Consider the following 15,339-nt stretch of genomic DNA (forward strand, 5'->3'; position numbering starts at 1 on the left):
TCTGTGAATCTGAGCCTACTTTTTTCCTTGCTTTTGTGTACTTAGAGCTATAAAATTTTAGAAGCAAACTCTGATTTTCTGTTTAGCTATCTTTGTTGCCCATGTACATTTGAGATTTGGGACATCTGACAGTTCTACTTGTTCAAAGTCAGAAGGTAAATAAGGTAAATAGGGGAAGAGGAGGGGCAGGCATTGATCTCTTCTCTGTGGTGACCAGTGACAGAACCTGAGGGAATGACCTGAACTTGCATCAGGGAAGGTTTAGATTGGGTATTAGAAAAAGGCTCTTCACCCAGATGGTGGTTGGGCACTGGAACAGGCTCCCCAGGGAAGTGATCACAGCACCAACCCTGACAGAGTTCAAGAAGTGTTTGGACAATACTTTCAGGCACACAGTGGCAAGCAGATGTCTTAAGATTTGTGCTTGACAGTTTAGCCTAAGCAGGATTACCTTAATCCTGTGCAGTTTTCTGTTGCTGTCCTGGTTGTTAAACACCTGATCTGGTTTCTGCCTCTTCAAAACCCAAAGATCTCCCCCAAGAGCAAGCGAGCTCTAGCCTTTTTGCTTTAAAGTATAGGCTAATTAGCTTTGTGGGAAACCTTGTTGATTCTGTTTTATGAAATTAAGGCCATCTTGGACAAAGTTGATCATTCAGGGTGCAGTGCCACCTCGCTGGTGTGGTTGGAGTGAGCAATAGTGGTGGCAAGTCCGTACGGCAAAGTTAGTCTTGTGCAATTGGAGTGACTTTTAAAAAATGCTGCAGTGAGGTCTCCTGTCTTCTTTTTCTGTTTTGTTTTGCCTTCTTGTTGCCCTTCTCCAGGCCAAGCCTGTTGTCCTAAAGCAACTAAGTTGTGTTGCAGAGTTGCCGGATGAAGCTGGTCAGGTCCATGCTGGGGTAGGAGGGTCTTTGCAGCATGACAGAGCAGTGCTTTCAGTGACCAAGTTTTTCTTTGCTTATTCAAGTATTAAGTAATAACTTACAGACTGGGAGAAAAGCTCCTTGAGAGCAGCCCTATGGAGAAAGACTTGGGAGTTCTGGTGCATGAAAAACTGGACAAGAGCCAAAAGTGTGAGGCGGCCAACTGCATACTGAGCTGCGTCAAGAAAGGTGATTCTCTCTGTGTTTGTCAGACCCCACCTTTGAGCTTTGAAGTTCTCAGCATAAGAAAGATGTGGACGTGTTAGAGAGGGTCCAGAGGAGGACCACAAAGATAATCAGAGTGCTGGAGCACCTTTCCTGTGAAGACAGGCTGAGAACTGAGTTGTTCAGCATGGAGAAGAGAAGGCTCAAGGGAGACCTCATTGCAGCCTTCCAGTACCTAAAGGGCACTTATGGAAGAGAGGGAAACTGACTTTTACATGGACAGACAGTGATAGGACAAGGGGGAACAGTTTTTTAGATTAGATGGTAGGAAGAGAGTGGTGAGGCACTGGAACAGGTTGCCCAGAGCAGTTGTGAATGCCCCATCCCTGGACATGCTCAAGGCCATGTTGGATGGGACCCTGAGCAACCTGATCTAGTGGGTAACATCCCTGCCCCTGGAGTGGGGGTGGAACCAGATGATTTTTAAGGTCCCTTCCAACCCAAGTCGTTCTATGATTCTGTGGTGTAGATAGTATTTGTAATTATTTCCTAGTGTTCACATCAAGACCAGAGTTTTTCTTCCTATTCAGAGCTGTATGTGCTGTGAAACATGACTACTGCAATGTTCCGCTCTATAGAGTGCCCTTATGCTTTAGACCAGTCTTCTTTTCCTCCTTCTTAAATACTGTTTTACTTTGTTCCTGGAGCAGGGTAGTCCCACACCACATCTTCCAGACAAAAGTTAATGCTTTAGGAGTTTCAGTAGCTGTTTGCTGCTGTGCTTGTTGGCTTCATGTTCCTCCTGTGTTGCTGAATTCCTCTGCTGAATCTGGCTGTCTCAAACTCTGCTGTGCTGAAACCAGCTCAATGACTTGAGTTGATCCATCCAGTTTAAAAAACAAGGGTTGTGCAGAACGCCCCCGTTCAAAGAGAGGTATTGAAGTGTATGAAATGTCAGCGGGATGCTTTTGTCATACTACTGTAGTGCAAGAGGTTGTTGAGAAACCTATTGAGGGTAAAAGCCATTAGAAGCATAGCAGGTGCATTTTTGTTCTTCATTGTTTATGCATTTGCAGCAAAACCTGTGCATGCCTCACTATTACTAACTTCAGTGAAACCAGTTTGAGCAGAAGGCATTGAACTGCTGTGGACAACTTTTAAAAGAATTAAAATACTTTTCACCCATTTTGTTGGGAGCATTCTAAATTTGAGCACAAAGTGGGGTTGTTTTCAGCTATTACAGCAAAATACTCTCCTTTCACCTCATGTTATTAGTAATTCAAGTAAAGAATCTGTGGAAATTTAAAATATTAGAACATTTTCATGGTGGAAATGTAATTGTTCCCTGATAGTAGTGCTGAATTCAGCATTTACCATGACACATGGGAGTTTGATAAAATGTACATGATGAAAAAAAGTCACAGGAGTTCTTCAAGAGATACTGCTTTTTTTTTTCCCTTTCCTTTTTTGAATTAGGTGATCCATATCAGCACTAAGAAAATTATGTGGAGTTATAAATATGTACAATGATTAAACTGAAGTCATATTCTGAACTAAAGCAATGGAGCTCTGGTCATATTGGAAATGGAAACATTTGATTATTAAGTCAATATTTAATATAATTGTGTACATGAACTTGCATCCTTTGATATTTCAACTTTTCTATCTAGCTTCCCTAGTTTGTCAGTCTCCATGAGCCTCTTTTCATACAATCCCAAATGTGTAAATCCACTTTTAGTTTTTTTTCCATTTGGAAATTGCTACAAACCTAATAGAATATGGGTACCAACTCCCAGTGTTTCTGAGATCCTGCAGACATCATATGTCTGTCATGTCTACTTTGAGATGTCTTTAGCCCTTTTTCCAACATCCTTTGAACTTGATGACAAAAGTCGTATATGTGTTCTCTTTGGTTTGTTTGTAATTTCAGGAGATGCTGGCTATTAAAAAAGTTAATGTTTCTTTTTTTCACGAGTTTCTGGAGTTGCAACAGCAACAAATCAAGTTTTTATTTGTCTGTATTATTAAAAAACAAAAATTCATGTAGGAAATAAAAATTTTAGCTGGCGAGACAAATTTTTATAAAAAGACTTTTCAAAAGAATATTATTTGCCATTCAGTAAAGCATGGGATACAACAGAATCCTTTAGAAATGTCTCTCTCATAAAATCAACATTTTGAAGAGAGGAAAATGTGAAACAGAAAACCAACCCAATAACGTCTACCCCTTCATTTTTTAAATTTTATTTTTAAAAGATTGTGTCATCATTACTTTCCAAGGAGAAGTTTTTTTCCAATGAAAAATTACTGTTGGAGAAAAGTTATTGGTTGGCTAAGTTTCAGAGTATAGAGAGTAAGGAGAATAGGTTGGTGAGAAAGATTGATACCTTTGTGGGCTGTTTTGTTGTTATTGTGTTCCCCAGGTCTTTGCAGTCAGACATCTTCAGCTAATAAATCCTTTTGCATTGCATTTTGTTACATGAGTTTAGCAGAATTCTACAACTTTTATTTTATATTTCAATATGACTCTCATTTTCTGTTGAAGTGAATCATTATTTACTGAGAGAATAAGCACTGGGCAGCCTGTGTAAGTACTGCAAAGTCGGTTTGCTCTGCTGTCACTCCAAATTGCCACAGGGTCTGCTGTTCCGCTACCTCTCCATCAGGGCAGTGACTGCTCATCTGCCTGACCTTTGTCTGAGCCTTGGCAGAGTGGTGGTGGGCTATCTGGGGGTCACACTGCTATAACTTATCTTTGCATCCTTTTAGGACTTTAGCTTATTGCCAATGGGTGGAAAATCTTCACGAGACGCAAAAGATGGTTTCTCTTTTTGGCCCCTTCAGCGACTTGCTGAAGTGGATCTTCTGCCACCTGACCAAAGGAATCGTGAAGCGGGAAATGTACGGCCATGGCATTGGCCGCTTCTCGGAGGAGGAGATGTACACGCTGATGGAGAAGGACATGCGGACTCTGGCAGGCCTCCTGGGTAAGGTACAGTGAGTGTGTGTGGTCTGTTCACAGCTCTGTCCACAGGATAAAACTGACCTCAAGTGCTTCCTGACGGCTTGATCACACACACAAATAATCTCATTTTGGCAGAAGGTAGAAGCTGCACTGCTGCTGTCATTCAGTGCCTTGCTCTGGCAGAGAAAGTGTATCTTTCCCCGCTGTTTGCTTCCAGATCGTGTGTCTAGAGGCATAAGAGACTTTCTTCTCTGACCACCAAGTATGTGTGTCTAGAGGAGCAAAAGATAGCCTGCAGTTTTGGAAGAGCATATTGCTATATGAATTTAGGAAAATGTATTGTTTAATTCTGCAAATGAAACCTCTTATTTATGATTTTTGGGGATGGGGTGTTTGTTTCATTTTTTTTTTCATGGGACTTGTGGCTGTTTGCTAAATCATTATGAGGCTGGCGTTTGAAAACACCTTTGCAGGTGTTATTTTGATGAGCTGAACTTTGTTGTATTTGGTTGGGTTAGTAGCTTTATTCAAAGCTCCTAGTAGGCAGTGGTTGTGTGTTGTCAAAATAGGTGAGTTTAGGCTTTTTGGTTATCATAATCCAATCCTATAACGTTATTTTTAAGGTGACATCACTTAGTTAGCATTGCATGAACCTCATTTCTGTTGTGTGGCTCAGGCTGCAATCTGCATTGGAGCTGTCTACACTGCGCTTCCTGCCTTCTGGTCTGCTGAGAGCTAAGCATATTGTGTGTCTGTGTAAAATTTAGATTTTGAGGAATTGGTTTGAGGCAGATTGCTGCTTCTCTTGAGCTTTTGTCTCTCTTGTGCAAGAATCAAAAGAGATGGTCCATGTCTGGCCGCTGTGTTTTCTCTTATGATTGCTTTAAAGAGGTGGCTGAGTGCAGAACAGGAGAGACTGTGCTCCAAAGGGAGGACATACTGCACATGCTCTAAAGAAATAAGTGTGGAGTGGATGAAGGGAGCAAGGTGAGGAAAGCCCAGCAGAAGGAAGAAACTGATTGCTCAGAAAGGGAAAGAAGAAATGTTTCTGAACTTCCAAGGTGTTCTGGAAAAGAAGGTGTTTGCAGTGGACCTAGATGAGGCTATGTAGAGTTTTCTCTAAGTTTGTTCTCTGAAACAAACCTGCCAAGTTGCTGGATTGGGAGCAAGGTGGAAAAAAGACACGTGATGCATGGGCACAATGGGCAGGGGGAAGATTTGTTGACTACTCTTTTTCTGACGGTGCTTTCTCATGCTACATTTTGTTTGTTAACAAAAGTGGTTATCTATTCTAGTGCCTCTTCAAAGAAAACCTGTTTCTTGGTGCTTAAGAGGTCCCTTTTCTGTTAGGGGGAGGAAGGGAGGGAGCAGCTCGCTTTAGAAGAGGAGGTCTGATCATATCTGCTGCAGAGCTGTGGCCAGCTCAAGGTACCCTCCTCAGTGGGACTACTGTTGCTGTGGTTTTGAGATTGGCGCTGTGTTGCTCCATGTTCATTACAAAGAGGAATGGGGTTGGGGCAGGAGCTGGAGCAAGTTCAGCCTGTTATGGGAGCTCAGCAAAGCCCCATGGTTCTGGCTAGACAACACTGACAGGCTGCAGGGAGCAGCAGTGGATGTGTCTGTGCTAAAGTCATCCCAGTCTGCCATGAGTAGACAGAGCCTTCAAGGGAAAACTAAAACATGTTCCCAAGTACCTGCAAAAGTTCTGATTTGCTTATTTGAAGTCTGCATCCTTCCATCTCTGGAGTCTATACTGACACTCCGATTTGTAAAATTTCGAGTTCAAAGAGATCATTTAACCGTCTAGACATATCTCTGTGAATCAGACTGCTTGATTGCTGTTTTGAGGCCTGTGCCTTTTTGCTGGCTAAGGATGGCTTTCTAAAAGCCATCTACTTTTAATTATGAGATTTCAGAAAGCAGAGGTGCTTTCTGTTAGTTACCACTTTTGTTAGTAATTGGTAGTAGATGTTAGTCACTATCAAAATCTGTTTAAAATCAGACTTGCTTCAAATGGGAGTTTGTCCAATTCCAGCCTGCAGGCAGATGCTTTTCCTAGTTCTTCCTTCCTTTCTGGGTGGCTCGGGTCATCTCCCTGTGAAGGTAAATGTTATAATCAGTCTCTTATTTTTGTTTTTGGTGGGAAAAAGCACTAGAAATCCTAAAGCACTTCTTCACTGTATCAGATTTTTAATTGTATTATACACATATCAGCAGAGATTTTGTTCTCCTTCCAGATTGTTGTTGAGAATGTTCCTGTGTACTTCAAAAAGTCTTGATGGGCGTTTGCTGTATTCCTGTTATTTTATTACATTACCAACTGAACATTGTACTTTTTTGTCATCTTCCCCTCTGAAATGGATGTCAGATTAGTTGGTGTGTGGTTACGTGAATCATTATATTTGCCTTTTTGCTTATGGGTGAGTTCATCTACTTTTCGATAATTGCCTTGATTTTTCACTAACATCAGTACGCTCATGTTTTCTCCAACCAGCTGTTTATGATTGGGTCTAGTAAATGTGGCCTCCAGGTGGTATCCTGGAATGGGTAGAGAAGGTGGGACGAAGACTTCCAGACTGACTAGAGACTGCCCTGTTTTGTGGGGGGAAGGAGAAGGTGGTCAGTCAGCTTATTGCCTGCACAATCTTTGTGAGATTCCCCTCCACATATATGTACCCAAGTGTTTTCCCAGAAGAGGAAATAGTTGGGATTTTGGCTGTTAGAGGGCAATCTTAAGAGCTTAAAAAGGATGCCTATCATGCAGAATAGCTGCACATACCAAACTGTAGCTGTCAGTTATCAGGCATATCAGATTAATGCTCCCCATTTTTTAACAGGGACCATTCACATGGGAACAAGAATAACTTTTAAATTTTAAGAGCTGCTTCCAGAGAATGATAACATGGCAGCTGCCAGTTCTTATGACACTCATTTTGACATTCCCAGTCACATCTTGGGTGCTTTTTTTTTTTTTATTTTTCATTTCTGAGAATCATTTTTCTCTCTCCCTTGTACCCATTTCCCTGACATACTTCTCCAGATCTCTTATAAACATGGAAATTGGAACTAACCCTCCCGTGATGGATCAGTCTGCTACATTGGTATCATCTTGCTCTTTGTCCTGAAGTCTTTAAACCACAAATGTAATTTTCTTGTAGCTGTTTCCTACTGCCTGCTAGTACTGTAAGAAATTGTGGGGAATGAGCATATGAATTAGTGATATATATAAATATACATTTTGGTAATTGTTTAAAAGAGGCAAGTGAGTGAGCAATGCCCATAAGTCTCTTGGTGCCCTTTCAGCTGTCTGCCTGCCTCAGGCTTTTTTTGGGAGATGGGGATTTTAGCAGGGAGTTGCAGGGCAGCAGCTTCCTGAACTGGATTTTGAAAGCACTTGATGCTTTGTGAAGGGCAGGGGTGCTCAGAGCTGAAACACAGAGGTGGGTCTAACCTGAATGTGAGCCTCTAAAGTTAGTTGAAATGCCCTGTAGCAGCCTGCAAGGGCTGACCATGCTGCTGTTGGAAGGGTGCAGGTCTTCTGTCTGTATCTCAGATCTGTTTCTTGCCGGTGTTTCTTGACCCAGTGCTGAAGTAGCTGGTTTTGAATTCTCTGGTGTATGCCTTTGTAAATAGTGGAGCTGTGTACTCTCAAATTCCCAGGCAGTACATATTTGATCCAAGTCCAGTGTGACTAGGTGATTTCATTTCTATTGGATTAGCCAGGGGATGCAGAGAGGTGTTCGAGATGATCAGCACTGTGGCAGCCTTGATGTGACAGGCACTTTGTAATCTGGCCTAAAAATGAACACAGAGATATCTGGTCTATCAGAAAGTCTTCTGGACAAAAGTTGCACTGGATTTTTGAGAACAAATTGGAACTGGTGGAAAAAACTTGCATAGAGGCCATATTATGTGGTGCAACATGACTTAAAACCAGATTTACAGTTTTATGAACCCACAGTTTTATTTCCTCCTCTTGCCCTTTGTTTCCGTGCCCCTCAGGGTGTAGGGTGTGTTGTGCGTGGTGAACCAGAGAGAGGGATGGTTCAGCCCTTGCTCACTGCCTGCCTTAGTTGTAACAAGATGGAAATGACAGTATTACTTCCCACCACAAATCACTATGGATTGAATCTCAAGGCCCAGTTGTATGATGCTAAATTCCTAGTGTTGGCATATAACTGTGGCTTAGGGACCAATTTTTGAGCTGTTTTTGAGATCAGTGAATCCTTAGGTGTCAGATAAATACTGAAAAGACACAACATTTACCCTGTACAGAGTTTTCAAACAATAGATTGATGCAGCTGTGAAAGAGCTGGGGAGATTTAACTCCATGTTAAAATGACATCTGACAGGCCAGAGGAGGTTATTGTTACTGGTTATTCCTGAGCACCGCTTTGGCAGCATTCCTTATACTGTACGCTGGAATTTGATGCATTTTACTGCTGGACAGTTCCTCTAGACTCACTCAATAACCCTAACATTTAATAACCTGCTGAATTACAGGCAGCTTACTATGGTCAGGGGAAGAATGTCCTGGGGAGATGGGATAACTGGATTTTGAGAATTCAATTACATACCACATTTCACAGAGTTTATAGCACTTCAGGCCAAGGCAGGAACAGTGCAACCGGTTAACCTGACCTCTGCAATACTGCCTGTTTCACCTGCGTGCTCTATGTGTGGTCTTTGCTCCAGGTCTCATTCCTGTGATGGGAAAACAAGTTTATACTGGATGTTTTGTTGCAAACAGTGGCTTTGAAACATGATTTTTCTTCCCTGTCTTAGTTAGTTATCCATCTGTTTCTTTTTTTGGCTGATCAGATGAGTAAATCGAAACTGGATCTGCACGCATGAGAGGTGCACGCACGTGACCAGCTTCTGTCAGCAAGTTCATGATTTTGAACCGTGGTTGAAGAGTTTTGGGTTTGCAGCAAGATGAAAATCGTGCTGTCAGGCACCTGCTGGCTGCAGAGCAGGTTTTAAATGCAGTAGAACTAGTACAGTGTGTGAGTGCTGCCAGCTGTGAGGAGTGGAGGAGGTTCCTTGGCCAGTGGTGGCTCTGTTATTGGCCTGGTTATAGAAGCTGTGAGTGAGCATGGGGCAAGCTGCAGTTATGGATTTCACCCTAGCAACGGCTTTGCAGTCATATTCGGTGTTGAATTCCTGTCTTTAAGGTAGTGAACCTTTTCATTTAATTGATTTTACTAAAAAAAAACCAAAAAACTAAAGATGTAACCATGGAATTTTTTTTTTTAATTGCGGAAGAGTGACAACCAGTCAAGAAATGTTTTCTGTTGTATTTACAGGTGACAAGAAGTACATTATGGGATCAACTGTTTCCACCGTTGATGCCACCGTCTTTGGACATCTGGCACAGGCAATGTGGACGCTACCAGGGACTCGACCAGAGAGACTAATCAAAGGTAAGAAAGCTTAAGATATCTCTGATGAAAAGCTCTTGGTGGCATATTCCATGTTTACACTTGCAGCACCTTGGAAGGACATTTTGAAGACTGCAGTGCTTCAGCTGCATCACAGACTGTTCTTGCCTTTGATGTAGCATTTGTATCTTGTAATGTTGTTTTCTCTTAAAATTCACATTTATTTTCTCTTTAGTGTTCTAGACAGTAATTGTTTCTATTCGTGTACTTGATCTTTTCCTTGTTTAAAATGGCAAAGGCTTAAAGCCTCTGAGGAATGAATGCTGGATAACGTATGAGAAGACAGAAGCAGAACCATGAGCCAAACTCTGCTGAACTGAGTAGTTTCCTTGATAGTAGAACTGCAAGTGCTATGGTCCCACTGAAATTACAACCTTTGCTGTTGCTGAAGATGCTGGACAAGGAAAAAATCCAACCTGACTTTGGAGTCACTGTGTTTTGGCATGAGCTGGAAACCAGCATACTCCTCCCTACCACAGAGGGTTTTTTTTTTTCTTGTGGAGTGGTGTAGATGTTAAAGTATCTTTACATCCCTTTTCAGAATAAAACCACTCAGTGTGAAAAATGGGAAGAGCTAAGGAGGAAAAGGATATGAAATAGGTGTAAAAGGAAAGAATCTGACCTGTAAATCTACTCTGTACAGGAGAACTCTGCTAAATCGACAGTTAGGAGGCATAGACTTACTCTTTTCCTCAAATAATGAGCACTTGAGATGGGGAAATAAGTATTGGCTATGCAGTTCTTCCCCTTGGTGTCTGGAGAGTCACGGATGAAATTCTGAAGGGCTCACGGCTTTCTAGAAGGAATACTGTGTTTGTTGAATTAGTTTGTCTCTAATGAAAATAAATAGAAAGTAACAGATGGAAATACCCAAGCAGGTATACCCAAGGTTGATTCTTTGTACCCATCCACCTACTCATGCTACTGTGAGTACCGGTTTCACATACAGCTCCCTTTTAACATGCTATTATTTGTTTCTTCTTTGAATTTTTTAATGATTTATTCTGTAAGCATACATGTATGTATAAACATAAGGTGTAAGGTACTAAGGCTGGGAACACTAGGAGTGAACCAGTGACCATATGAAAACTTAAAAATGTGAATTTATGTTGCAGACAGCGCTGCCATCTGGTGGTGGAAAATCTAAATTCACTGCATTTAATAAGTGTATCGTGCATATATAGGATCAAATTCTGTCGTTAGGAACTAGGTGTCTGCAATTAAGCAAAAAATTTTCCTATGAAAACTTTACAATATTAGTGTCTTGTCTTGATTGATTTCTTTAGATGTTGAATTTGGGAGATTTATTTTTCTATTTGCATGAACATACATATGTATTTATTCCTGCGTAACCTTTCTTGTTGTGTATGGGTTAATAATATGGGTTTTAAGCTAGATGAAAGTTACAAACAGAGCTGCTAAGAGGATTGATGGGATCTTGGAATTTTGAAAACTCTTTGGAAAGACCCTGCACAATTTCTTTCCAAACAATGCTTATGTGGTTAGCAGGTGAGTTTGAGCATTATCGACTGGATCTGTTTATTGAAATCTGTTGCACTGTGTTGCAGGTGAACTGATTAACCTTGCTATGTATTGTGAAAGAATAAGGAGGAAATTTTGGCCAGAATGGCACCACGATGATGATAACACTCTGTATGAATCCGAGGAAAGCAGCGAAGCAAGCAAGACTTACTCCCCTTTGCAGGACTTCAGTTTTTATTCAAGGACAGAAACATTTGATGAGGAAGGGAATAGTATTTCCCAAACGCCTGATACCGATTACACTGGACACTCCCTCTTTGATTCAGATGTGGACATGGATGAGTACAGAGATCAGGAACAATGCAAGTGATGTGTACAAGTGTCTCCCATTGTGCAGATAAGCTGTTTCTTGGGGTCAGTCTGATTTGTTTTCTCCTTCAGGTCAGGAAGAGGTTTATACCACTTTGGAAGAGACCATTGTACTTGACTCAGCTGTCACGTGCTACTTGGACTATTTCAACTGTATTTCATTTTGTCTTACTGTGCAGGTGGAACCAAGGTAAACACTTATTTAAAACACACATGGGCAAACTAGAGCTCTAGAGGACAACAGGACCTTTCCATCTACATTTTTGTTCGTGCTCAAAAACAGATCCCCCATCCAAGTGGGACAGACTTCTGGGAAGTGGAGCATTTGTCACTACTGGTTTGTGTTAATATCTTATCTTTACAGGAGTGGGTTGAGGACATAAATGGAAGAGGTATGACTGGCACAGCTTTCTTCCATGGAAGAAAATGATTGATGTTTTAATGAAAAGGCCCTGGAGGTGCTGGTTGACTGCACCTCAGTATGAGCCAGTGGTGTGCCCTGGTGGATCAGATGTAACAGCATCCTGGCTTGTATCAGCAATGGTGTGACCAACAGGACCAGGGCAGTGATCGTTCCCCTGTACTCAGCACTGGTGAGGGTGCACCTCGAGTCTTGTGTTCAGTTCTGGGCCTCTCACTACAAGAAGGACACTGAAGTACTGGAGCGTGTCCAGAGAAAGGCAATGAAGCTGGTGAAGGAGCTGGAACACAAGTCTTGTGAGGAATGGCTGAGGGAGCTGGGGTGTTTAGCCTGGAGAAAAGGAGGCTCAGGAAGAGACCTTATTTCTCCCTAGAACTACCTGAAAGTAGGCTGTGGTGAAGCAGAGATTGGTCTCTTCTCTCAAGTAGCAAGCAATGGGATAAGAGGAAATGGTCTCAAGTTGCACCACAGGAAGTTTAGGTTGGATATTGGGAAAAACTTCATCACTGAAAGGGCTGTCAGGCATTGGAACAGACTACTGAGGAAAGTAAATGAGTCACCATCACTGGAGGTATTTAAAAGCCACGTAGATGTGGCACTTGAGGGCATTGTTTGGTGGTGGACTCGGGAGTGCTGGGTTAACAGTTGGACTCGATGATCTCAAAGGTCTTTTCCAACCTAAAAAATTCTATGATTTGGCAAAGTTTCAAGGGAATTTTATTTGATAGCTGCTCATACTTTGGGTGCATGTATTACAGTGTCTGCAGGTAAGAACCGCTCCCAGTTCTTTTTCAGACAGTCAAGGAAAGCTGGAGAAAAACACAGTCCTACAGAAAGGAGCTGATCAATGTTTCTTGTTCTTTGCAGAAGTTTGCAATCACTACTACAGAATGTTTTTATTCAGGAGGGAAATGTCAGTGTTAATGTATAATCTCCCAAACACTCTTCTGGAATGTGTGTTGGCCAAATTTCTTCTGTGTTTGTGAATTATTATTATGTTTTCACTCCCTGCCCCTGACTGCTCTCTGCTATTGCTAGGCAAGGCTAAAGAACTGGGATTTGTTGCTGAAAGCCTGGTGTGTCTCAGGAGTGGGTGCTTTGTGCTCTTTACCAACAGACATAGCAAACCCATGAAGGCTGCAAAGCAATTTGGAATACTAGTAGGTGTGGGATATCATATAGTTGTAAGACTTTGGCCCAGGCAATGAAATACTTTAGAGCTGTCTGGGAAGGTGCTTCAGTGGGTACTGAGCTCTGTGCTGACTTACAGGGCCCAATCCCTGAAGTTGATGCATGGGAGGCAGTTGAGATAGGACAGTTCTGTCAGCACCGCCATCGGTGGGAATATTCAGGAACTGAAAGCATGGCTGGAATTGGTTTTAAGTGACCTTCACTAGCACATCTGTGAATCTGGAACTTGGAATGATTGCACAGGTTCTGATATGCTTCATGTTCTTGTCTCCCTAAATGCAGGTTAGAGATGAGAAAAATCCATTGGACTTACTCATGACTTTGAAGTTAAGCGTGTACATCAATGTTGCTTGGCCATGACTAGTTGGTTTTAAGTAGAGATAGAGCATATAGAACATTAAGACAGCTCTCATATTTGTAAACATGCATATAAAATCAGGTATCTGACTGCAGACTTTGTTGGTGGCTTGTTTAAAAATATTTTAATTACAACTTTCTCAGTGAGTTACAGTTAGATGAATCAGGATCCCTCAGCAAAATTTTTATAATGTGTTGGTTGTGTTATATGTTTTGGGAGCAGACAGGGTAGATAACTACTTTAGAATGTTAATTGTTAGTAGTCCTAATAGTCTGGAACTTGAAATAACTTCAACTTTCAATGAATAGCTCACTGTCTTGGATCCTGGAATGCCTCCTGCAGAGGAAAGTGCTTGCTCTGGGGAAACACAGAGGTGGCCATTGCTCTAATGCTCTGAAATCAGGGGTACACGTGTCTGCAGTGAGCTTCCAGGTCTGTTCATGTGTGGGAGCCACTGCTGCAAGAGCTGACGAGTTTGGTGTGAATTTGCACCCGTTTCTTCAATTCCCCAGGCAAATCCTTGGAGCAGTGTTCCGGTCAATGTGGGCAAGTATCATTTGCAAAGTGAACCAAAACCAAGAAGGAAGAAGGTATCATCCAGTTACTTGGGACCTTTCTCAGGAAACTAAACACGGGAATAGGGCACATGAAGATAAGTCTTGGGCTTGAAAGTAGTGATGTCCTGAAATGCCTCTGTAACTCCATGGCCAAATCAGGACAGATTTTATTTGCAAAAATCAAGGTATTGATATTCTGAATAAAAGGCATATACATCAAAAAGCTCCTCTTTGAAAACATTAATGTGGTGGAAATTCTGATGGAGGTGTTCTCATTCATTTACCCATGCATGTTTGAAGGCTGTGCTTGGTTTTTTTCAGCATTTTGAGGTGTGCAGCTGATGAGTCCCAGTTATTGAAAGACCAGCCTGAATTCGGCGGACCAGCCTCGGTTCAGTATCACCTTTATAATTTTGGTGGGCTGACAGATCTGTCCATGGCAGTGGCCCTTGAAACGCAGATTAACCAGAAGTCAGCAATGTCATTTTACCCTCCCGTGTGCATGTGACCAAATCTGGATTTTGTGTGGCCGCAGGCAGAGGCGGGTGCAGAGACAGGAGACGCCAACGCGATGCACAGCCGGCGTCATGCCACGGCCTGGTTTGTCTGCCAGCACTCGGAGCTGCTGCAAGGGCAGGTAGAGCTGATGCCGTGGCAGAGATGGAGGTGTTTGACAGGGCTGTGGTTATGTTCTCACCTGGCATTCTTTGCTTTTGTTACACATGACTGGTGTGCCTCAGCAGAGGCTGAACCTCATCCTGATCCTGACCAGCCAGGTAATGGGCATGCCCTCAAGAGGGGCTGAGGAAGGATCAGAAGGGGTTGCAGAAGGGTAAGCGGCTTTCTGCTGCCAGCTGAGTTTTTCAGGATTAATCAGTAAGGTGAATGTATTTTGCAGCTCATCACATGCCTTCCCCTTTCTGAGGGACTGCTCAGCTTACTTTAGAGGAGAGGTTAGTTGGGAGAAGTTAGTTGGCTTTTTCCTCATTACAGCTATTCAATAAAGTTTACCTTTTTGTCAAATTAGATGTGAAATTAGGAAACGGCATCTTTTTAAGAATTTATAGGTGTATTTTGTCGAGGTTGGGTAGGAAATCCTTGGGTTTATTTGTCCCTTCTAGAAACAAATATATTGACTGTTAGACCTCTTTAAAAGGTTTTGATCCACGCTTTTTCTTTTGAAAGCTGGTCTTGGTTAAGTATTGTGGGAAAACAAACAACCAAGAAGTTTAAAAAGCCAAACTTTTTTAACAGCTATGAAAAAGTGTTCATTCGTTTTGGTTTGCATGGGGAAAAAAAGAGGTGTGTTTTCTTAAAAAGGGAACATTTTTTTTTGACTTTCCAAATTTTGCTAAAGGAGCAACATTTTCTTGGTCCTGCAGTGTCTTTTTAGTTTGTGGGTTTTTTTCCATTCCATCATATCTATTTTTAATGTTAGTGCTGAGGGGCTGTACAGAACTAAAATTAGTT

At 42.0% G+C, this 15,339-nt stretch overlaps 1 protein-coding gene across 1 annotated transcript in view; it reads left to right on the forward strand.

Moving 5' to 3' along the window:
• The window catches only part of FAXC (failed axon connections homolog, metaxin like GST domain containing), a 21,864-nt gene extending 9,927 nt beyond the window's left edge, over positions 1-11,937 (forward strand). Inside the window, exons 3-5 of the mRNA XM_039390892.1 lie at positions 3,797-4,072; positions 9,357-9,473; positions 11,060-11,937. Coding sequence (XP_039246826.1) covers positions 3,797-4,072; positions 9,357-9,473; positions 11,060-11,343 — 677 coding nt within the window. The 3' untranslated portion in view covers positions 11,344-11,937. The remainder of the gene's footprint in view (positions 1-3,796; positions 4,073-9,356; positions 9,474-11,059) is intronic.
• Positions 11,938-15,339: the final 3,402 nt, after the last annotated feature.

Source organism: Pipra filicauda, unplaced genomic scaffold (assembly GCF_003945595.2).
Source record: "Pipra filicauda isolate LSUMZ 115617 unplaced genomic scaffold, ASM394559v2 scaffold128_size5466820_pilon, whole genome shotgun sequence".
In the NCBI taxonomy this organism is placed as follows: Eukaryota; Metazoa; Chordata; class Aves; order Passeriformes; family Pipridae; genus Pipra; species Pipra filicauda.